Source organism: Melampsora larici-populina (genome assembly GCF_000204055.1).
Source record: "Melampsora larici-populina 98AG31 unplaced genomic scaffold MELLAscaffold_5, whole genome shotgun sequence".
Classification (NCBI taxonomy): Eukaryota; Fungi; Basidiomycota; class Pucciniomycetes; order Pucciniales; family Melampsoraceae; genus Melampsora; species Melampsora laricis-populina.
This window is the reverse complement of record NW_006768769.1, coordinates 1,422,566-1,446,231: the sequence shown is the minus strand read 5'-3', so window position 1 is coordinate 1,446,231 and position 23,666 is coordinate 1,422,566. Positions and strand designations below refer to the sequence as shown.

General features: G+C 41.5%; 5 protein-coding genes across 5 annotated transcripts; 4 read left to right on the top strand and 1 right to left on the bottom strand.

Moving 5' to 3' along the window:
• Positions 1 to 356: 356 nt before the first annotated feature.
• On the top strand, positions 357 to 2,857 carry MELLADRAFT_93543 (uncharacterized protein; the record flags this gene model as incomplete). Its single annotated transcript, XM_007406130.1, has 8 exons — positions 357 to 590; positions 636 to 750; positions 933 to 1,633; positions 1,752 to 2,093; positions 2,212 to 2,288; positions 2,389 to 2,550; positions 2,626 to 2,693; positions 2,784 to 2,857. The coding sequence occupies 8 exons, from the start codon at positions 357 to 359 to the stop codon at positions 2,855 to 2,857; spliced, it is 1,773 nt and encodes a 590-aa protein (XP_007406192.1).
• Positions 2,858 to 4,105: 1,248 nt separating this feature from the next.
• MELLADRAFT_47066 (uncharacterized protein) lies at positions 4,106 to 7,376 on the bottom strand (the record flags this gene model as incomplete). The annotated part of the gene is made up of 5 exons (XM_007405936.1): positions 4,106 to 4,832; positions 5,769 to 6,075; positions 6,138 to 6,419; positions 6,569 to 6,680; positions 6,806 to 7,376. 5 exons carry the CDS (start codon positions 7,334 to 7,336, stop codon positions 4,493 to 4,495), a joined length of 1,572 nt encoding a protein of 523 aa, XP_007405998.1.
• Positions 7,377 to 14,427: 7,051 nt separating this feature from the next.
• MELLADRAFT_103174 (uncharacterized protein) lies at positions 14,428 to 16,683 on the top strand (the record flags this gene model as incomplete). The annotated part of the gene is made up of 7 exons (XM_007406131.1): positions 14,428 to 14,701; positions 14,803 to 14,846; positions 15,037 to 15,059; positions 15,265 to 15,637; positions 15,714 to 15,918; positions 16,222 to 16,277; positions 16,354 to 16,683. The coding sequence occupies 7 exons, from the start codon at positions 14,428 to 14,430 to the stop codon at positions 16,681 to 16,683; spliced, it is 1,305 nt and encodes a 434-aa protein (XP_007406193.1).
• Positions 16,684 to 17,795: 1,112 nt separating this feature from the next.
• Positions 17,796 to 20,295, top strand: MELLADRAFT_60289 (uncharacterized protein; the record flags this gene model as incomplete). Its single annotated transcript, XM_007406132.1, has 9 exons — positions 17,796 to 17,829; positions 17,885 to 17,942; positions 17,989 to 18,371; positions 18,468 to 18,511; positions 18,706 to 18,728; positions 18,935 to 19,307; positions 19,374 to 19,786; positions 19,865 to 19,871; positions 20,020 to 20,295. 9 exons carry the CDS (start codon positions 17,796 to 17,798, stop codon positions 20,293 to 20,295), a joined length of 1,611 nt encoding a protein of 536 aa, XP_007406194.1.
• A 994-nt stretch (positions 20,296 to 21,289) lies between these two features.
• MELLADRAFT_42160 (uncharacterized protein) lies at positions 21,290 to 22,546 on the top strand (the record flags this gene model as incomplete). Its single annotated transcript, XM_007406133.1, has 4 exons — positions 21,290 to 21,328; positions 21,410 to 21,758; positions 22,052 to 22,157; positions 22,239 to 22,546. The coding sequence occupies 4 exons, from the start codon at positions 21,290 to 21,292 to the stop codon at positions 22,477 to 22,479; spliced, it is 735 nt and encodes a 244-aa protein (XP_007406195.1).
• Between the last annotated feature and the right edge of the window lie 1,120 nt (positions 22,547 to 23,666).

Below are 23,666 nucleotides of genomic sequence, written 5' to 3'. Positions count from 1 at the left end.
ATTACTTGAGCTTGTATCAGATCGAAGAAATCCTGCCTAGACTCCAATAGACCTCTGTCCGTATCAACTTGTCAAGCTCATCCTGCAGGAAACTTCGCCTCCAGAAGTTGATTGCAAAATACGTCAAAAAATCAACATAATCCGTTATACGTAGCCTGCAATCCTCGGTCTTCACTTTCATTGTCAGCGTTCGGCATCCTACACCCCTCAACTTAACTCAAGTATAAGTCTCGCTCGGCATTGCCTTATCGCACTCTTCGAAAATGCGATCACGGGGCTTTCTCTTGGGTCTCTCACTCACATTCCAAAATCCCGTATCTATAGTGAGATCATCAATTTCGCCACCTGACCCGACCATGAGCCAACCGAATCCTCAACATAGTTTATCTAGCCCTTCAACGTGTACAATATACCCTGTCACACTTCAAACTTGGCAGGAATTGAGGATAGATGATTACATTCGAAACTTTCCTGGAGGTCGAGTGATGAAATTAGAAGATTTTACATTCTTGAACAAGGTCACAAACTTCGTCTGCGGTCTTGGGGAAAATTGTTTGGCAGGCCAGGTTCGTGCAAAAACTCTTAGACACGTTAACTGATCTATTAAGTCTCATTCAGTTAAAACTTTTTTTTAGCAATGTAGCCCTTTTCAAGCTCAGCTTTGGTTTACACTCTACGGACTTCAGGAGTGGAATTTATACGTCAATTCCCTTTATGAAGCCATCACGGCGGCTATCACCCAAGTTCGTGGTAAGTGACTTTATAAAGTTGTGGTTTTGAGCAATGTGCCTTTTCTGCGAATTTTTTGATCATGAAAGACCTCGTTTGTAAAAATTGGGAAACACAGAAATTTCCTCAGACATGATCAACGACTTGTAGGTTTTCTTGCATTCACTCTATTTTACAGATTATATGATCTCAAAGTAACATAGTTGAGAGTACCACCAGAGTCTTGACATTCATCTCGCCTATTCTATCTTCACAACACAGCTTGGTCGACCCGGATGAGTCACACGAAAAAACGATTCATCTAGCAATTACGCTTACAGCAGTCGCAGCCACTGCATTGCTCGGGTTTATAATCGGATTTGCCGGAACATGGATAGCTCCTGCTATGGGAGTCGCTGTCGAAACTACAGAGGCTTCTGGTGGAGTGGCTGCATTCGGAGCTGCTGGTATCGTCAAGAGATCTTTAGCAAAGCGGTCATATGAGCCAGTCGACGGGGACACCATCTTTGCAAATGTATCACCAGATGAAATAAAGAAGAGTGATGATGACCTAGCAAGCAATATGAACCGCTTAAGTCAGCTTCAGACATCGATTGATCAAAAATTTCGACTACGTATGATGGGCACTCAAGATATTGCTAGTGACTTCACAACGACGAGTGAGTCGAGTGAGCAAGAAGAAATTATCTCGATGCAAAAGACCATTCGGGATAGCATCATGAAGGAATCAGCATGGGCAAGTTGGATGACACAACTGTTAAAAGACCAAGATCAGCATGAAAGTATAACCACAAAGCTTGAACTACCTAGGGCTCAAACTACTCAAGAGGAGCTGTCGTTTACAACGAGTCATTTGAAGCGACGCTCAGCACCTCAATCGATCCCACGAAATCACTTTGGCACGGTAAGTTGTTTTATTACGGCCGTTGAGTCGTCCAGATCAGAACTTTGACGCTGAGACAGAAAATGCAAATTTGTCTACTACCATTCCCATCTCTTTTCAAACCCCCAAAAACTCCTAGTGGACGACCATCAATACTTATCTGAATAGTTTCAGAGACCATCTGCGAGCGGTAATTGCTGTCTCATCGCAAATTGGAATCAGCTCTCCAATCTCATCGGATGAAGGAATTTGGGGAATTTTAAAGAGCGGGAAATTCATGACGCCTAATCCAACCAAGGCTCTTTTACAGGATCAAACTCGCGAAACGGTAAAGTTAAGTGCACTTGCACAAGTACTGAAATCTATGGCGAGTATTCTTATCACTTTCTCATCTCGTATACCTCAACTTTACCCGACGATTTTTCTGATTACTTTTGTCCCCTTTTCATACCACCAGAACGTTTTTGTTACCATTGGAAGTGTATGTCATATTGATTTGAATCTTGACCTCCGAGAAAGGTACTCGATGTGTATCTTCATGAGGAGCCAGCTGATCATTATTCTCTACGGTAATGGTACATATATGTTTGTTTGTATAGGATAAATGCGATGGTCGCGGTCCTGGTGGTGCTTGGTTCGGTGACGAATATCTTTCGTATTGTAGTCCCGAAGGACTGTACGTCAAATTCTCCACTCATCAGCCATTTTCGCAAAATTGCTGAGCAGTGGAATCAGAGAAGAATTGACGATACAAATTTTTACCAAAATTGATGTAGTATGATGAATTTGGTTAGAGGTCAAGGAAAAAAGACGGTCAACAAGATTCTGAACGCACATCTGATCGAAGCAAAATACGGTTACTCTGTAGAATTCTTGGCTCAATCTGCTTGGGCATGCCAAGACAGAAATCTGAAAATTGATGGAAGACCAAGTCCTGAGTACGTCCAGTCTTGAAATTAGACGTATCATTTTTGGTTCTCTAATCCGTTTTTGTGTGATTGTCAAAAAAACAGAGGATTGAAGCCAGACAGTAAAATCGGTTGCACTTTTGATCTTCCAGTCTGTGATACAAGGCTTGAAGGTTTGTCACGAGTTTTGCAGAGTTTTACTTGATTCCCTGTTCTGATCAAATCTATCTTTCACATCACATTTTCACTTGTTCGTCACAAAGAGGTGGCTCACTTAAGACGCGCAGGAGAAACCACGGTGGTGGCGTGTAGAAAAGGATTGGCGTTGAATATCTAAATTCTCTACCGGCACTTTCATCTTTAACATTGACTTTGTTTTAAGTTTTGCTGATCGCTCTTTTCATCAACAAAAAATAAGCTCACAGTGCCATCAGTATCTTTGGCTGATGACATAAAACATGGCAACTTGCAAAGCACTTAATTTCATCTTCGAATTCTACTGCTTTACAATACTAGTATTCTCAAGAGCAGACCTATTGTCCCTTTACTTTGTTGCTTTCTGGACATGCTGGTAGAGTCAAACTCGTCTTTCCATTGGAAAACTTCAACTATATTACACCTCTAGATTTAAACCAATTTCATTCCATAACTCACTTAGTTTGAAGTACACACATGACTCCCATCAACTGGGAAAAGGACTGCTTTGTAAGACAATTCTCATTGATCACCTGAGGCTCTTAGTACCCTCTCCCCAAAACACATGAGAAATATGTTCTCTGCATCTGACCAACTGAGTCTATTTTGACAAGCAAGTCTCAGCAAGAGGATCCCCTATAGTGTATCCACAAAATGGGTGTGTGAGCAAGAAAATTTTGGCTGAAGAGATTTTGACCACCAATATCTCATCATTTTGCCAACATATAGCCTTTTGGGCCAATGAAAGCCACAAACTGCTGCTTACCCTGCATACAATCTTCTAGCTCACTTTATTATCTCTGTATCCCTGCAGAGCTCTGAGGACCTAAAAATTGCAAAAACTCACTGTCTCTGACTAAGCTGTTCTTAATATCTGTAAAAGGCTTCCAGCTGGTGGGCAGGAATGTGACAGAAAAGAAGCTTTTTTTTCAGTTATCTTGATGGCACTTGGTGGCAGCAACACCTAAACCAATTCAACATGATAAAACATATCTGACCTTTTTATGTCATATTGGGACACCAATATATCTCAACCAACTTGCAATACAATGTGGAGAAATATTTTTTTGGCCCATATTGCATTGCTCAAGTGATACAAGCCAACACAATATGGTCAAAGCAGCAGAAACTTATGATTCAGCATTTTCAGTGGAATGAATTGTGTTGCCCATAGCCAATTTGGAAAAAAACTCAGTCCTCATATTGGATTATTAGCTGAACCAATATGGGAAAATCAGACTTTTGATCTCAGATTGGCAATACAATACCAATACATTACCAACATTTGTGTTGGATTGGCTCAGGCGTTGGAGACAGTTTCACCTAAATAAGACCCCCACAATAATTGCAATTCTCAATCTAGTAAATCAAAAAAAAAGATAAAATTCTTGCATATAGAAATTGATTTCAAAACCATAAATAGACAAACCATTCAATCAATATACACCTTTGCAGTCATAAATGATACATCACATAAATTCAATTTTCATATCTATGTTGTTTGTATCAATCAATCAATTAATCAATTAAAGAATCAAATCATAAAGCAGAGCAAAGAAAAAAAAACTAAAAAAAAGCTTGTATAGATTAGTAATTCCTATCTCTTTAAATATCTTCCTAATCTTTTATTTGTTCAATTAAGGCTCAGAATTTATTCTTGTTTAAATTAAATAAGATATAAATATCTTCTTCAAAATCTCACTTTATAGTATTTCAAACTCAAAAATCCAACTACTTCCATCACATCCTATCTACCAATACAAATTCCCTCAAGTTTTCAAATCAAGCTCTCCTGTTGTTCTCTACCAACACTCTCAGTCCCAAACTGATGGGCACTTCCAAACCCCGAAAACCCCTGAGTTCCAGTGCCAGTACCACTACTAGGAGTAGTACTGTTTCCAACCATAGAAGCTCTAAATGGGTTAGGTCCATTTAAACTTTGAGCCAGTTCAGTTCCAAAACTAGAAGAAGGTTGAAACGGTTTGATCGTCGATCCGCCAAATCCAGTAGGTTGACTAACGATAGGCGCTTGAGTATTGAAATTAGAAGGAGTAGATGAGTTCGAATAAGGTTGAAATGGTTTGATGGTTGATCCTCCAAAGCCTGTTGGTTGACTACTAAGTGATGGAAAACCTTGTGGGGTTGAAAATCCAGTAGGCTGACTACCAATTGATTGAAATCCTTGTGTGTTTGGAACCCCAGTAGGTTGACTACTTAATGGTTCAGTTTGGAAACCGATTAATGAACCTTCATCTGTTACTTTAGGCTTTGTAACAGCAAATTCAGATGCGACAGATGCAAATAAACCTCCTGTACCTTGTTGATCTATTCTTTTTCCACCTCCTTCAAGCCTTGAAAGTTGCGATGAAAAGAAATTTGTGAATTGAGCTTTTTGTTCAGCAGCTCTTTGTTGTTCTTGTAGAACAGTAGGATCCGGTGTAGATGAGCTTTTCGGGGTGCCTTGAGCTTGTTTGGCGTTTTGTTGCTGTTGTTGAAGCGCATGGGCTTGTTCACGAGCACGTTGTTGGACCATTGATTGAGAGAAAGCAGAAGCGGCAAGAGCATCGAGAGAGAGGTTATCCGGTAGTTTGGGTACAGCTGGCATCGAGTTTGGAGCAGGTGCGAAGGGATTTCGTGAACCAGTGGCCTGTGGTTTTAGTGCGGTTTGTACAGGTTGGTTACTTGACGAACCGAATGGGCTTGAAGAGTCAAATGTGTTGGGCTGTTGGTTTGACTGAACAGGAGGCGCTGACATGGCACCATTGTTGCGATCGGGCATACCGTTCTGCATGTGTGATGATTGCCAGGTATCAAGCATAGAATGTGTGGTAGAAGAGTTGGTGAACTGCTGAGACTGCATAAAAGGATTATAACCCGTGGGTTGAGGCGCCATTGGTCCGAATGGAAGATTATTCGGAGCAATCATACTTTGTCGAAACGGATTGGCACCTGTCATTTGAGGCTGTAGTGCATTCATCTGACCGGATGGAGGAAACCCGGTAGGTTGTGTTTGAACAAATTGGGGAGCATTTGGTCCGTTTAGGGTGCCGAACAAGGCATGACCAATAGATGCCCGCCCATAGCCTGTAGGCTGAGGGTTCATAAAGTTCACCTGTTGAGAAGCAAAGCCGGTGGGTTGACTCTGTATGGGGAAAGCATTGGATTGTTGCTGGAATGGATGAGCGGACGGCTGTTGCAGAGAATAAGTTCCATTGGGTGACATCTGATCTGAGTTGAACATCGATGACTGCTGAGATTCGATGGACTCGAAGAAATCAGTGAAGGTTTTTTGAGCTTCAGATGCTATGGGCGGTGGTGGGGGATTGGGTGCTGGGGCAGTTTGTTTTGTGGCCGTGGGTTCTTAAATGCAATCAAAGGTCAGGAGAACCCTTGTTCATTATGGGTAACCAAGCAATACTTACTAGGCGTGTTGGTTTTGTCTGGTGGTTTGCCATCCGCTATCCGCTTACTTTCTTTGTATTCGGCTCGGTTCGTTTCAAAGTTAGGATCGTTTAGGTACTCCTCGAGTGAACCAGCAAGAGAAACGGGGGCGTGCCGAAGGTTGGGTATATTGACGTTGATGATGTTTTGAAGCTTTTTAGCCACACCAAGATAAGCCACGACCTTTTCGCACTGTTTACAGAAAATCTTATACGTTTTCAATGCGGTAGTGGCGTCTACATGTGACATCTCGAAGTAATGCTCTAGTAAAAAGTACGGGCAAGGAAAGAAGGTATAGAAAGGAACATGAGAGACAACTCGAAGAATGTGACAGGCATTGAGTGGCCAAGTCGTTATGGTTTGTCTAACAGCACCGGAGATTGACTCGATGATTGGGCGGTCTTGAGCTCACCCAATACATTGATCACACCCTCATTCACCGCTTGGAAAAGTACAAGGAGGTCTTTGACGAGTAATCGCAATGCCGACATGACGAGGTCGTCATCCGTATCTTCGAGATAGAACTGTTTTTCGCAGACAAAGCTAGACATATGTCAAAATCGGCTACCTGAGTGAGGTTTCTGATTGCAAATCATAGCAAATCTGCCGCAATAGTCTGGAATGAAATATCAAATAAGCTTCTACTGACCTTGCAATCAACCAGTGCGTCCATCAATTTTTGCAATGTGCCCACCTCTCTCAAAAGGCCTTTCTCAACAGTCAAAGTTCGAAGCCGATTGGCACCATTCCGAGATGAATTACGAAGTGAGGCCGGCGCTTCAGATCGAGTACGTATCGGATCATGTTTGAGAGCAGCGAAGCATTTAAAGCGAGCCAGGAGGTAGTTTGCATATCGAGCCAAGTTTTGAGGAGTATCGTTGGTAGTGCTCACAACATTGAGACCGAGAGATCGACCGTCACGGCCATCGACACCAGACCAATAGGTCATGACTTCTTCCGAATTCCCAGAACGGATGAGCGTATGAATCACCAAAAGAGCCTTGAAGACGATCGAAGAGTTTGGATCCCTAAGTTTCGATCGCAGAGCCCGAGAAACGTCTTGAAAAGAGCCATCTGATTGATAGGTGCAGGAGATAAGAGCATCGATATATTTGGGCTTTAGAGGTGCATGTTTAGGTTTACATGCACCAGAGACTACTTTTTGCCAATGACCCGACATTTAAGAGTGAGTTTAGACTAGGTGAAAGTGAGTCTGAAGCTGGTGAGAATGAAAAGTTGAAGTTGAATTCGGATCGAGAAGTCTGAAGGCAGAAATCGGAAGCTGACGTCAAAGTCATGAGAATCAAAAGAGTACAAAACCCCCCAACCAAAGTTACAAACAGGTGTAAGTACTTATACAGATACACACATTGGCCTTTGTTGCTCATTTCCATCCAAACACAAAGGATTGGGTTTATTTACTCCCATGACTTTTGATTTGAACCAGAACCCGATCTGGCTCATAATTGAGCTTTACCACAAGAAAATTGGGTCCCATTTGATATCTCATACAAACCACTTTGTTTTGAACTGGTGAGTATGCCTGACATAGGTTTGGAGGCTTGACCACTTTTGAGCATACACAGCAAAAAACAAAGCAATGAGGTACAATGCTTTCTTTTGAACAGAAGAAACCCAAAGAAGGACCAATAGTATTCATATCTAGAGAATTAACAGATACTGAAACCAGGTACTCATCACCTATACTAGAAGCCACAGCACAAGTAGTCATTAATGATGTCACAGGTGTAAGATCTGTGACAAATTTGAAATCACCAAGTAGACACATGCAAAGGTGGATGATGGCAATACAAGAATATAAACCTTTCATGACCATTACACACAGACCAAGAAAATCTCATAATAATGCAGATGGACTCAGTCAAATGGCACTCACAAACGATTCTAACAATCCAGCATGGTAAACTGAAGAAATGGAAAGAGACATTCCTGTCATGGGAATAAGTTTATGTGAATTATCAGAAGACTTTTTTGAAGAAGTACAGCCATTCCAATATTGCTTGTCGCGCCTTTTTTGAAAAGAAAAAGTTTGTAAGCTTGAAACCTACAGCCAATTCAGAATTGGTTGGCCCGGCAATTTTTTATTTTATTTTATTTTTGTGATACAGTGCCAATACAGCGTGAGATATAAGCATTTTTCTTCAATTGAGATATGGAGATTTAGGGGAAAAAAAGTAGAATCCCGGGCACGTGCCCCGGATTTCTACTTTGTATCCCCTAATTGAAACCCTTTGACCACTTGGGCTGTTGACCACCCAATATCTACCACCCACCATCATTGTCATCCTCCATCCACCATCCCTCTTCTTCAACATTATTCTTTCCCCTCATATCTCAAGACTCATCATGCATTTTGTGCTGTACACAGCACAACTCAAGGTGATTGCCCTTGCCGAGTTTCTGTCAGGCCAATCCCTCAAATCCATCAACAAAGACCTCATTGCTTCAATCTCAGCCAAATCAATCTCACGATGGAATGCTCTTTATTGTGAAACTCACACAGTGGTTTGTGATCCTAGAACCTACCATCAACAAGGCCGTTGGACTTTATACTCAAACAAGGATCAAGCATTCATGGTTGAACTCATTGATGCTGATCCAACGCTGTCTCTTGATGAAGCGCAAGAAGTGATGTACAACCACACCAATCTCATTGCCTGTTGACAAACCATTGCAAATGACCTTAAAGAACGTCTTTACCTTACCCTTCACAAGGAGTCTGCAATTGATATCAATCAATCACCAACACTTCAAGCAGAATATTCCAATTGGATCTGTCATCACCCACCTGAGCTCCTGGTTTTTCTTGGTGAGTATTTTCCACTTGTCTCTCTTTCTCCTCCTTGAAAAAGATTATGAAACTAATGTTGATATGATTTGTCTTGTCCTTCACCTAGACAAATGTGGTTTACAAACACAGGATGTGCAACACAAATATGTTGATCCAAACAAGGCGCGCGTTGTGGTGGTCTATTTATGGGATCAATCAAGAAAATTAATCATCATAACTTTATCAAATTATTAGGAAACTTCAGTATAGCAGAAAATTCAAAATGCTGGTTTTCAGATCAATTGAAGCTCTTAGAGGCTTATGTATACTTATTAATTCAATATAATGCCATCTTATTTCAAATGTATTCTTAAGATCATTATAGTTTACTCACAAAGTTATTATAAAAAGACAGGAAAAGAAAAGATAAGAAAAATTCGAAAATATAGGTGTAAAAGTTGGAAAATGGTTTTTAGGGTATTAATAATTAAGTTATGGGTTTATTAGGGTTATAATATGAAAGAACAACATTTTATTATACAGCAACCATCTTAATCTTGGAGTTTGATAAGGAAAAACAGAAGTTATTAGCAGAAAGGTACTTTTTTGAGGATGGTAAACAAGGGTTATACGTGTAGTTTACATATGTAATGGTGGTAGTAGTGGAAATTAGGGTTGCCAAGAGGATTTTCCGGGATTCTTAAGGTTGTAGAAGATGATTTCATATTACGAGCAAGGAAAAGAGAGTAGCAGCTGTGAAAAGTGAAGAAAATGGGTGAATTGCGTCAAAAATGAAGGGTTTCAGCTAATTACATATGTCAAATGACATCAGATTAGGTTGGTAGATAGCTCATTCAACGCAGACAAGTGTATTACATAATGTACAAGCTTTAAATAATTAGTAACGGAGGTTTATGTAAAACGTTATAAGGGAAATAAGAAATTGGTGTGAATCTTGAATTTACAGTCACAAGTCAACATGTAACACCAAAAACCTTAACTTCACAGCTCAATATCTTACTCATCACTCATCAGAAATAGATCATATGGGTGTCATAAATGATCAGTATCACGAGGGCTACAAGATGCACTATAGTAGATCAAAATTGGACCACATCTGAAAAACTTTGTAATCTCAAAAATTGGTTTGCGGCTAGTTTACAAGGAAAAAATCACCTGTATTCATCTTAAGAAGTGCTGTACATTAAATCATTGTGTCATTGATCACTTTTGGCTGTGAAAATTACATCATACATTAGTAACAAGATCATTACATTGCGTCATTACATGGTTTTTAGGGTTATTTAGGCGGATTTGACTGGTTTTTGAGGCTGTTGACTGTTGTAGAGGTTGTTACATGTGGATATAAGTACTCTTTGATGATTTTGGGATTGTTGTTCCCCTTTCTGCATCTTATACCTTTGTTGTAGTGTTATAAATCATCATTTATTCACTATATTTGTACTAAGATCACTTAAATCCGCCCCTTCAAAGCAAGGAGAAATTTATTTACGCGTGTTAAAGACTATAAGTCAATTTGGGAATAATACTTAACAACAGTATTGCTAGTAATAACATAGTGTGTGGACTTTTTGCGCTTAAAATCTGGGAACAATACTACACAACAGTATTGCTTTATTTCTCTGGTGCCTTTATCTTTTTCTCTGTTATCACAAAGTGGTCAGCAAGTGCCCTTGTGCTGGTTTCTTTGAAGAAGGCAGTCTTTAGGCAACTTCTACTATATTACACGTAGTAGATTATCCCTTCTTAGGTGTTGTAAAGCTCTTGTTGAGCTTTAAATTCTACAGCGTCCGAAACCCTTGAGACATAACCGGGCCGGACATCACTACAGCATGCTGGCTGCCATCTCCAAATCTGGTTTACTAGCCGTCAACAGTAGAATTAACGGTTATTGCCAAGATGACTTTGAAGCCTTTTTAAAGCACATTTTGGTGAGTTTGGTCTTTTGCTTCAAGATCTCATCAACTGTACAAAGCTGACCTTCATTGAATAGCTTCCTGTGATGCAACCCTACCCCAGTCGCAATTCAGTCTTAGTAATGGACAACGCTCCAATACATCGCCGTGGAGCCATCAAAAGCTTGTGTGACCGTGCAGGGATACTTCTAGTCTACCTACCACCATACTTGCCTGCCTTCAACCCAATTGAGTGAGTTTTCAAAGTTTTCAAGGACACTTTGGAACAAGTGTGGAATTTAGTTGATTCATGTAGAGGTAATTACTGCATGTGACCAATTTAACAACCACAAACATGTGCAGATGCTCTTAACATTTTGGACCACTACTTGCCCCTCAGGGGCTTTATAGATTTTGTGTACATTTACAAGGTCCCAGTGTGTGAACCATTAATTCAAAGTCAAGGATACATAGATGTGACAGTCAGTGGCCATTTGCTTTTGTGGTGCTACCAAGAGAGTTTGGTTTACATGTGAGTGTTTTAACAGAACATGTGGGGGGAATGCTAACTGAACAAAGTAGAGGGACTTATGACTTGTCCACCAAATTTGGTGTGTGCGCAAGAAACGTTTGGCTGGGGAGTTTTGCAACCCGCCATGACTTCATACCCTACAAAGAAAACACCTTTGGAACAAAGAAAGGACATGTGTGCTTGCTCAACCTAAAAATACTGGCTCTTTGGAAGCTCTCTCTTGGTCTCAGGAAAGCACTACAGAAAGACTTGAAAAATGGGTTTACATGTAACATTTCAGCCTGTCTGGTGTGAGCATTTGACAGGTTGGACAGCTTTCTTAGAGATCTTTGGGGTTTTGCAAACTTCAGCTTTCCATTGCTCTGCAATCATTGCATGAAATACACAGTTAGATACATCAATGTAAGCAGGTTGAGTGCATAAGACCTTTCTTTGGTCTAAAGGTGTCTTATTTAAATAGAGTAAGAAGTTATGGCACATTGAAAAACTCCCCAGCCAAAAGTTTCTGGCTCACCCCCAATTTGGTGGATGAGGCCAAGTTCCTCTCTTGCAGGCTTACTTGCCGAGAGCAACTTGGTTAGGTTAGGGGAGGACCTTGGAATGCGCCCATGGATGTATCTGACCAAAATCGTTTTGAGCACTACACCACAAAAAGATGTGCATCATCTGGAGCTTTCCAACAAGCCTGGTCTCAGCTCAGCTACTTGACTCATTGTGGTGCAAAATGCAAAGGCACAAAAACAATTTTGACCCTCAAGACCAAAATAGGACTTTGATATTTCAGGTGTTGCATTGAATTATCTCAGCAACCAGTGGTGCCACAGGATTGAAAGTAGGTGCATTCAAAAACCCTTCACTACAAGAAATATAATATTTTCTGGGCAGAAAATTAAATTATTGATACACAAAAATATTGAGAGGCCAGGCAAAGGGCAAAAAATAAATAAAAATATGCATCTTGTTCCCTGCGTTGAGAACTTCACTCTCCATATTTTTCCGTATTTTTACAGTCCATATTGATAAGTGTACTAACAATAAACCTTCATTATCATCCAATTACAACCTGTAACAAGCACTGAAATTTGGCTCATTAGTGTTTAGAGCTTTTGATTTCTGAGAAAACTCATAACTTTTTCAATTCCGGGCCAAAACGCTCGATTTTGAGTGCATTGGCAAGCTGGAATGGTCCTCCAAATAGTTCATAATAAGACCACACAGCATGCTGGTCTGCTAAAAAAGATATCATCTTTTTTATACATTTGCACATACAGATCCATAGAATGTTTGTCATACTAGCTACATAGTTATTGATATTATGAAAGTTTGAGAACGGGAGTTCAGCTTTCTAATGCACCTGAAATCAAGTGTTTTGAGGCAGATTTGACAAAGTTATGGGTGTTTTCAGAATTCAAAAGTTTCTCTAAACACTAATCAGCCAAATTTCAGTGCTTGTTACAGGTTGTAATTGGATGATTATCAAGGTTTATTGTTAGTACACTTATCAATATGGACTGTAAAAATACGGAGAAATATGGAGAGTGAAGCTCTCAATGCAGGGAACAAGATGCATATTTTTATTTATTTTTTGCCCTTCTCCTGGCCTCTCAATATTTTTGTATATCAATAATTTAATTTTCTGCCCAGAAAATATTATATTTCTTGTAGTGCTTACACCACGGGGTAAGTGTGACGTGGCACAAACTGGGAGAGAGTTGTTTTCGAAACGGTCTCGTTTTCCATTCAAAACAAACGGCCTCAGAGAGGTTCCCAGATGGGACCAGAAAAAACTCGTTCCCTGAACGTATCAGTCACGGGAAACCAGGCTGTATTGGACCTATCAATCAAAGCTCAGTCAGGCAAAGATTGAGGAGGATGAACTGCTTGCATCCTGATGGGATGCTTGCACTTGGCTGAGCATATGATCTCACCTAGGTCTTCCTCACACTTCATACCATCTTTGACCCCATTTTTGGGTCTTTTTGAAGCCAGAAAAAAAGGTGAAAGAGACCAATTTTCCCACAATTAACGTACAGCCCTTTGCATAATTGATGACTTTGAAGAAAAAAAAACCTCGAGTTTTCAAATAAAAACCTCGAGTTTTTTTTCAAAAAGTGACTGAGTTTCGTCAAAAAGCTGCTGAGTTTTTCAAAAAGTCAGTGAGTTTTTTTGGAAACCTGGCTCAGTGATTCTAAAAGAGAAAGAGCTCGCTCAGTTTGTGAAAAACTCGATGAGTTTTTGAACAAAACTCGCAGGTTTTTTTGAAAACTCAAACGTTTCCTCTTTTTCCAAAGTCATCAATTCTGCAAGGGGCTGTACGTTGCGTGACTGAGACCATCATGTCTGCGGTCTCCGCAACGTCTCATCTGGGAACCTCTCCAGCACCGTACGAGGCCGACGACATTTACCCCCTGGTGTAGCAGGGCGAGTCTTTTGAGCTCCTGTACTTGTCAAACAAGAACAAATGTAGTATGGTACTTCTATGACCCAAAAACCTCATTAAAAATTTGGTCAGACACATCTATAAGCGCATTCCAGGGTTCTGTTTAGGGCTGAATGATTGATCCGAATGAATCGCAAATGCTGGCTTCGGATCATTCACGGCACGGAAGCAAACGGAAGCCAATGATTATTGATAAGTATGTATTGATACTGTCATATTCAAAAAGCTTGTCCAAGTTTTCCCGCGAGAGTCGAGCAATTTGGCTTAGCGGCAAGCTTTGTAAACTCGACAGTATGTAATTCCTGATATACAATTCACTTCGCGGTTCTGTTCACTTGGTTCACTCGATAAAAGTTCGCAGAATTGTCAAATCCGCACTCCCGCATGTCGAGTTCTATTTTCGCCTTGACCAAATTCCCTCTCCTCCTAATTTGATCGTCTTCATCCTTTGATTCCCTTTAGATCCTTCCTTGTGCCAGCGCAACTGCTTATGACTCGACCACAGCTGCCTTTCGAGCCCTTTCATCCGAAGCAAATTCCAGCAGGTAGGAGCACCCAAGCCTGAAAGACTGAGCGCTGGGAGAATCAGCAGATGTCGGACCCGCGCAAAGAAACGTTTCTCCTTCATTTACTCGAAGTGACACCGCCCGGTCGCAATCCTTTCATCGATGGCGTCCACGCATTGGCACAACACAGCTTTCCCCACGTACCAGCTTATTCTTATCGTGTCTTGATCTTTTTCATGGTGGTGTACGGTGCTATCACTCTCGGTGCTCTGTTCTTGATCCTGTTCCCTCTCTTGAAGGGTCCCGAAATGAGAAAAAAACACCTTTGGCTTTGGAATAAATGTTATATTGGCAGCCCAGGTGAGAATTTCGACCGAGTTTCCTTTGCATTCATCGGACAGTTTGCACATCCTCTGACTCCTTCTGATTTCCCTCCATCGGATATTCATTCATGGCTACAGACACTACTCCGTTCTATGTGCCCAATAATAGTCTCAGTGTAGCTGTGTGTCAATTCTTGACAAGTGTACTCTTCCTAGTCTACCTTGTACTTCACTATACATCATTTCGTTCATTGGAATTTGCGAGAGCGTCTCACATCGTAATCTGGTAAATACGCAAAATCTTACCTTGTCCAACCATGGTGTGTCAGTGTTGAGATCGCCTGAGCTAATCTTTTGATGGTCAACGCGCAGGTTGGACTTAGCGCTGCTTCCAGGTAAGTACTTGTAATGATTGTCACCCCTTGGAATCATCACAGAGTCTCATAGGGGTTGGGTTTCAGGTTTTATCGGATTTTGGATCACGGGGGTGAACAGCTTGTACACTTGGTGAGCCGCCGTCGTGTTTTTTCTGCGAAAGTATGTGGATTGCATGGACTGATTTGATTATGTCTTTCCCCTGCCTTTCAATCTCGTACATAGTCTCTGTTCGCCGTATCGAGATTTTGAAGAACCAAAAAAGTTCATGCGGTGGCTTAAATTCTTCACTTCGCCCTCGGTCCTTAACGTCTTTTGCATCCTTGTACCACTTCTCGTCACTCTGAAGACAGTCTACTGGACTGTTGCCCAAAGCGTGGCTACAGAGCGCGTCTGGACCCACCATGACATCGTGGCCAACCTCTTTCATCAAGCTGCAAAAGAGTGGTCACCTAACGTTGCTGTTGACCCGAGTTCAGAAGCCATGCAAGAATTAGAACGAGTAGTGAAACGTCATATCACCCTCCTGCGTGTGATCGGAAGAAATGTGCGACTGGCAAGCATTCAGTGGAACGTCTGCATCTTTGTTCTTTCAGCAGTCAGTTTTCCTATCTTGATACCCTTGCTTGGACAGCTCGGCTTACAACGTGATCAATAATGTAATTATCTCAAAGTTCTACTTTTTAACCACAGGTGCCTTGATTCTATTAGTCAGACGTTCTTTGAAGATCGCTTCGGGGAAGCTCAGCGTTTTAAAAGGGGAAAGACCACCAGAAACGGCACACTCTAGACCAGAATCCGAAACAAAATCTGATATTGATTCGGACATCATGGTCGACCAAGGAAGCACGGCTGCCGCTCACTTGCGAAGGGGATACAGTAAGCTGCTTCCTTCTGTCATTCACATGGCTCTTCGCCTCAAGCCCCATTGAGCAGGGGGGCACTATGACTCACGTTGATCTTCGTGAACCAACAGTGCACCTCACCATTCAATGTCTCTTTCTCAGCCTCTGTTTGTTGTTTGACCTATCGACGAGCGTGTTTTTCACTACACATGTCGGTCTCATCATGAAGAGGTAAATTTGCGTATTTCTGAGGCCTCGAGTTGATTTGTGCATCTGATTTCTGATGGCTTTCTATCATTTGAACCTGTCATCAGCGGCGAGGTACGTGCATCAACAGTATGGGTCAGCCGAATAGGCAGCGTTTTCATGGCGGTAGCGATGTTGCTGCGAAGTGTAAGAGTTTGGCTTTCTAAATACTGAGATTTTATCGACAGTAGCCTGACACCCATCTTTGGATGGGTCAATTTAGTGGCGAATATACAACACCAAGGATTTGCATCAGCAATCTCAAGAGTACACAATGATGTGCATGTCCCCACAAGAGCCAGCGAAGCAATCTGACCGATTTGGTGCCACACTGCGGAATTGCCCAACAACTGACGCGAGCTCGGAAAGCGCCGAACGATATTGTGAACCTAGCCTAGAAATCAGCCATGTCGCCAGACAACGATGGATCGATGACGATGTGAATGAGAGGATAGAGTCGGGTCACGAGGGGACCTCCTGGGCAACATCACACCCAACTCCTTCCGGTGAATCAATTCAGTGTCACCGAAAAGAGTCGATAAATATGCGATGAAGATGACATCAAGGCTTACTCATATATTCGACTTTCTTTGACATAATAAATGAATGCCTCTGAGAGAAATTCGTCGAGTCTGTATATCCTCGTCATAATCCCTCAACCTACTGAAACATGTAATAAAATTGTAAGTATTATTGCCAAAAGTAAAACCGCATCTTGTCTAGTTGCCTTTTTAAATACATCTTCATACCTTGATTCAACTATCTCCGTGTCTTTGTTCAGATCTTCATAAAATCGTCAACCATCTTTATTTCCTCGCTCACCTATCTCTATAATTTCATCCAATTATCTTTATTTCCTCGCTCACCTATCTCTAAGTTTTCATCCAATTATTTTTATATTTTGGTTTGGTCATCCCTCTGCTCTCATTCAACATTAATTATGTTTTGTTGTACTCATCTCAGTTTATTGATTTTCTGGTTGGATTTTTTATTGCGTTGATATCCACATAATTGCAATTTCACGTATAGCAACTTCTTCATCTGGATTTGTTGATCAATTGCTGTCAAAAATTCAGAATGCTCTTAATTTTCGCATCCCTCATGATGAGGTTTGGAAAGAAAAGGCCTCCGTTATGAAGTGATTTCCAAGTCGCTCTTTGGAAAACATCTAAGACGCCTCTGTGTTACGAAAACACCGACTGCTAGACACATAGGGTCACTTGTAACCTTTTTCGTCATCCCTTCTTTGAACATGTTCTCAGCATGTGCAATATTATACCATCATCGTCAGTTTCACCTTTATTCTATCTGTTTGCTTCACGTTTGGTATGCATACTGACTGGTTCTGCACTTCCGTTGTCGGTTTTGGCAGTAAAAAGGATCAAGTTAGGGATTCTTTTGTATGCGTTAACACAGGTTATGCGGCTGCGCGGATATGCAATTCCGCGGGGTTGACTCTAGAATACATGTTTTTGGTAATCATGAAAGTAAGAAGCATTCGAAGACCAGCATAACTTCTAAACACTCACACAATTGTCAAGAGTTAGATAACTTCAAATTGAGTTTTTCTTCTGGCGCGTTGATGTAAGCGCTTGTAATAAGGGTTTTTGCCTGGCGTTAAATTACTTTCAAGAATACACGGGGACATGAGGACGAAGAGGGATAATGATTGATCCGAATGAATTGCAATCTCTGGCTTGTAAGTTTGGATCATTCTAAATTTTACGGCAATTGCACATGTAAATACATACTAGTTCAAGTCATTCTAGAAATTCTAGAAATATGCGGCGCTTCTTCCGCTCTGGGTGGGAAGTTGATTTTCAGCTTTATGAAGTTCTTTCTCTTGTCGTCTTCTTAGGTTGAATTCCTGCGCTTATGTTTATGGAGCCTTTGAACCAGAAGTAAATCAGATCAGATATTTCTCAGAAACAACCAAGCCTGAAAGACTGCGCTGGGGGATTAAGGCGATGGAGAACTCGGATCAACAGGCACTCGTCTCTCGTTTACTGGCCGCCGCACCACCTGGTCAAAATCCTTTCGTAAATGGCATCCAGGCATTAGGGGAAGGCAGCTTTCCCGTCGTACCGACGTATTCCTATCACATCCTCATCTTTTTCATGGTGGTATACGGTGCCATCGCTCTCGGGGCTTTGTTCTTGATCCTATTTCCTTTGTTGAAAGGTCCTGAAATGAGGAAGAAACATCTTTGGCTTTGGAATAAATGTTACATTGGTAACACAGGTATTTTTTTCATCAACTTTCTTTTGCGTATTTCCTGGATCAGTTTTCACATCTTCTAACCCTTTGCCCTTCTCTGATGATCAAACATCGGTACAGACACTACTCCGTTCTATATTCCCAATAATAGTCTCAGTGTGGCGGTGTGTCAATTCTTGACAAGTGTACTCTTCCTAGTCTACCTCGTACTCCACTATATATCATTTCATTCAATTGAATTCGCGAGGACGTGTAACATCGTAATCTGGTAAGTACCCTAAATCCAACGTTTCCCAACGATGGTTGTCTAAACCGGGGTATCTTGTTCGTCTAAGCTAATCCGATGTTGAGCGCGCAGGTTGGACTTGGCACTGCTTCCAGGTAAGTACTTAGGATTATCGGTGCTTATGAATATTATAGATCCCTCATAATGAAATGATTGGGACTCAGGATTCATTGGATTTTGGATCACAGGGGTGAACAGTTTGTACACTTGGTAATCCGACATCGTCTTTTGTTCGGCGTTGGCATTTGGATTTCAGCAACTGATCTGACTGCATATTTCATCCTGGCTTGGATCCATTCAGTCTCTGCTCACCGCACCGAAATTTCGAGGAACCCAAAAAGTCGATGCGCTGGTTGAAAATCTTCACGTCGCCCTCCGTGCTCAACGTCTTTTGCATCCTTATACCACTTCTTGTAACTCTCAAGACAATCTACTGGACCATTGCTCAAAGCGTGGCTTCGGAGCGCCTCTGGTCACAACATGACACAGTCATCCTCCTCTTTGACCGAGCTGCCAAAGAGTGGTCACCTACAGTTCCTATCAACAACAGCTCACAAAGCATGCTCGAATTGGAACGAGTAGTGACCCGTCATATCACCCTTGTTCATCGCCTCGCAGTGAACGTGCGAATTGCAGGCATTCAGTGGAACGTTTCCATCTTTGTTCTTTCCCTGGTCAGTCTCACCCTTTTGATTGCCCAGCTTTGACAGACTAGCTGACAGCTTTGATCGATTTCAAAGTTTTATTGTTTGACCACAGGTGCCTTGATCCTACTAGTCAGGCGTTCACTGAAGATTGCGTCTGGAAAGATCAACATCTTGACCGGGCAAAGAAAGACCAAGCACTCAGACAAGCCAAAGTCCAGGCCAGAGACTGAAACAAAATCCAGTATCACTACAGTGATCATGGCTGACCAAGGAAGCAAGGCTGCGACCACCTTGCAAAGGGGATACAGTAAGCTACTTGCTATCAACATTCACTCGACTTGTCGCTATGAGTCTGATCGAGCAAGTAGCTCCATTCTGACCCTTATTGATCTTCTCAACACAATAGTGCACCTCACAGTTCAATGTCTCTTTCTCAGTCTTTGTTTATTGTTCGACCTGTCAACGAGCTTTTTTTTTACAACTCACGCCCATCTCATTACGAAAAGGTAAGTTTTTATGAAGGCCTCAAGTTTATTTATGGAGTCCATCCCTGATGGCTTTTTCTTATTCAAAAATTTAATCAGCGGTGAGGTAAGGGCATCAACAGTCTGGGTCAGCCGAATAGGTAGTATCTTCATGGCCGTGGCGACGTTGCTTCGCAGTGTAAGAGTCGAGTTTTCCGAAACATCATGACTCTACCATAAATGATCTAACATAATCTCTGCCTGGGTCAAACTAGTGGCGAATATACAAGACCGAGGAAGCTCAACAAGAATCCCAAACCTACACAGTGATATGTGTATCACCTCAAGAGTCAGATAACACACCGGTACAATTCAAATCACCACTACGGGAGGGCGGAGAAACTGACACGAGCCTCGAGAGCGAAGATCAATACTCTGGCACCAGGCTAAACGTCAGCCACGTCACCAGACACCATTGGAGTCAGGACGGTGGCAATAGGAGGATGGATCCCGAGAGGACCATCTGCGAATCACCACACCCGCCTACTTGATAAACTCGATCAAGCGGCACTGCCTCATAAAACTCGAGCCTGAATCATGTGATAAATTAAGATTATAATTTTCAAAAAGACTGCAATTGATCCTTCTCCTTTCTTAACAGCTAGTTCCTTCCATATTATTCAGCTCTTCTCTTGGTATATCTTTATAATCTCATTCAATCTTGATTATGTTTTGTCAATTTGATTATATTTATGTTCTACTCTATTTATATTTCGCTTTCATATTTCTATTTGACTACATAGTAACACACATCTTCACGCAAATTTTGCCCCACGATTCAACGACCTATTACATTTTAATCTTGGAACTTGAAACTTCAATTGTATCTTGTCATATCACCTTTCCTTAATAGAAGAACCTCAAAGCCTTCTCGGTTCGTCTATGTACGCCCTAGACCTTCTACCTCTGCTTTCGGGAGAAAATCGCCAAGCAGTTTTGTGCTCAATAGGCTTTGCACCCAATTTTCTAATTATTTTGAGATCAACTCTCTTTCAACATCCAAAAAGGTGTCAATTCCTTGCAATATTACCATCACCGCTCCTTCTCACCTTATGACATCTTCCAAATCTTTGTTCCCTTTTGAGTTATGTCAAACTGCCCGGTTCCATAACAAATAGAATCCTTATTTTTCTGGTGAGAATCTTCTCTACGCAGCAATCCACCACATACCTTTAATTCTGTCGCATGCGCAGCCCCCTTTCACATACGTTTAACACCTTTCACATGTGTGTGCAGGCCAGCCAGGTGACAGGTGACAGGTGCTATGTATGCATATTTTTTTTGGTGACAGGAGCCCGCAAGCCCCGACCCTCAAGTCGGTTTCTTAAAACTTCACGACGTTTGCCTCACCACGCACCATACCACATTCACAAGGTCATCCAATACAAACCACGCTCGAAGTCATTAAGCCAGTATTTTTCCGCTTTACAAAACATTGCAATCAGGTTCTAGACAACACCTTCGTGGAGAGTTTCTTTTCGCACCATGGCTTCTCACTTGAGCAACATATATGGATCCGAACAAGTAAGCTACAACATATTCGACTCTTAGTTTTCTCTTTCAGCTAGACAAGAAACTAATGTTCTAAAATTTTGTTGTTACAAGGACAAAGTAAATTGTTCGTTTTACTTGAAGATCGGTGCATGTCGTCACGGTGAACGGTGTTCACGAAAACATATAAAACCTACCTTCTCTCAAACCTTTGTCATCGCAAATATGTATCAAAACCCAGCACATGATCCAAACTGTAAACTCTCAGAAGCAGAATTGGCTTCCTACTTTGAAACGTTTTACGAAGATGTGTTTTGTGAATTGGTAAAATACGGAAACTTGCTTGAGATGCACGTTTGTGATAACGTAGGTGATCATCTGATTGGAAATGTTTATGCTCGATACGAATGGGAGGATGAAGCGCAAATTGCGGTTGATGCTTTTAATCAGCGTTGGTATGCTGGTACGTTCCTCCTGACTCTGTGATTTACTTGTCTCCTCATCCTTCCTTGCTTTTTTCCCTCTCCACTGGCTCTACAGTCTCCCCTTTTCCGTTCTTAGTGCTGCTTTATCAGGTCCTAGTACCGGCTACACTCATTCTTTTCAACAAGCCTTACTTTGTCATTAAGTGCGATCTTTTGGCTAGTGTCTTAGTCGCATGCTCGTCTTGAGCGACTTAGCAAATTGAACTTTCCTCCTGACTTTGTTTTTCTTTGCCTTCGGAACCATCACATATCTCATTTCTTTGGTTTTCAGGACGGCCACTTTTCGCTGAGCTCTCACCGGTGACCGATTTTCGAGAAGCCTGTTGTCGACAAAACGACATGGGTGAATGCAATCGAGGAGGTTTTTGTAACTTTATGTCAGTTGACGACTTTTACTGCCTTTGTTCAATTCTTAGACAGATGCTTATCTTTTGTCATTAATGGGATCAATGATATAGGCATCTTAAGGAACCGCGATCATCCCTGGTGCGCGAACTCCATGCTCAACAGCGTGTAGAGCGCAAACTTAATCCTTCAGCACGCGATCAGGAGAGAGCGCGAGAGATGGCTGAGTTTGGTGTAGCACCCGTCAGCAAAGATCATGCAATGGCTGATCCGTCAGATCAAGACCCTGAGCAGCTGGATGATCGACAAAGGAACGGTAAACGACGTAGCTCGCACCATGACCGTTCTTTCTAGGTTTTTGTACAACATCTCAAATCAATCCGGGCTACACCTATGAAACAACCTACTCTCAAAGATATCGTGTACAATGACGTTAGAGCCCTTCTTGGAATTTACCTTCGGCTAGATTGCTCCAATCTTTCCAATCGCTTGATACCATAATGATATATGACTCTTTCACCGATCGGTTTGCAAAGTAGATCACTACAAAGTCATGTCTCGCTCGGTCTCATCGCAGCATCTCAAAATCAGATTTTGCAATTTCATACGCTGTCTTATTAGCATGTCTGCCTACCAGCTACACTTGGTTTTTGAGCTTGAGTTCTGCTTATCAAGCAAATTTATCAATGTTTTACAAAGCTACAATCCTCCTCTCACACTCCAGCCCACCGAGGGAATTTCTGTGAGGTTCTCTCTTGAAGCTGAAGGACTGACTAACTCTACTCTTGAACATGCCAATACAGTAATCTCACTGATGTAACAGAAACCTTTTTATAGGCTTTGACAAATATCAAACCATATCAAACCATTCAAACCTCATCAGAATCAAAATTACAATCACAAGAGTGAAAGAAGATATAATACCAAACTTACCAAACTATTAACCAATGCAGATTCTTGGGCCTATGCTAAAGGGTCGAAAGCTGGACAACTCTTTGCTTTGCTTATTTTATCTTACCAACACTCAAGTAAATCTTCTGCTGTGCCCTAAAATGAACAATGGAAATCAAGTTATGAATGGACATAATTAGTAAGTTGAAATGTTTCTTGTTATTCACTCCCCAAATCTTTGGATCACGGTGAGATTCACAGATGTAGAATTGGAAGTTTGACCTGAAGGAATGATCATGAACACATTGTAAAGTTTCAGACATGAATGGAGCAAATTGATGTGATTGATTGAAATTAATATTGTATGGAGGGTGACCATGATGATACAAAGATTGAGCTAAGGCTTGCACATACTTGGCCTCAGACCTTGAGAAGGGGGGACACAATTTATGAGAGCTGCTGTATGGGCAGATATTATCAGCCCTGATCCCTGTCACTAGTAACAAGGGGCTTAATTTAAAAGAACTATTAACAAAAACAATAATCACAACTCATGGCTCAGTCTCAAGAGCCAATTACTGATTGGATTGTGACAATAGGGGTTGGGCAAACAACTGACCAACCAGTTTTGTGCCTCTGAGAAGTCCGGC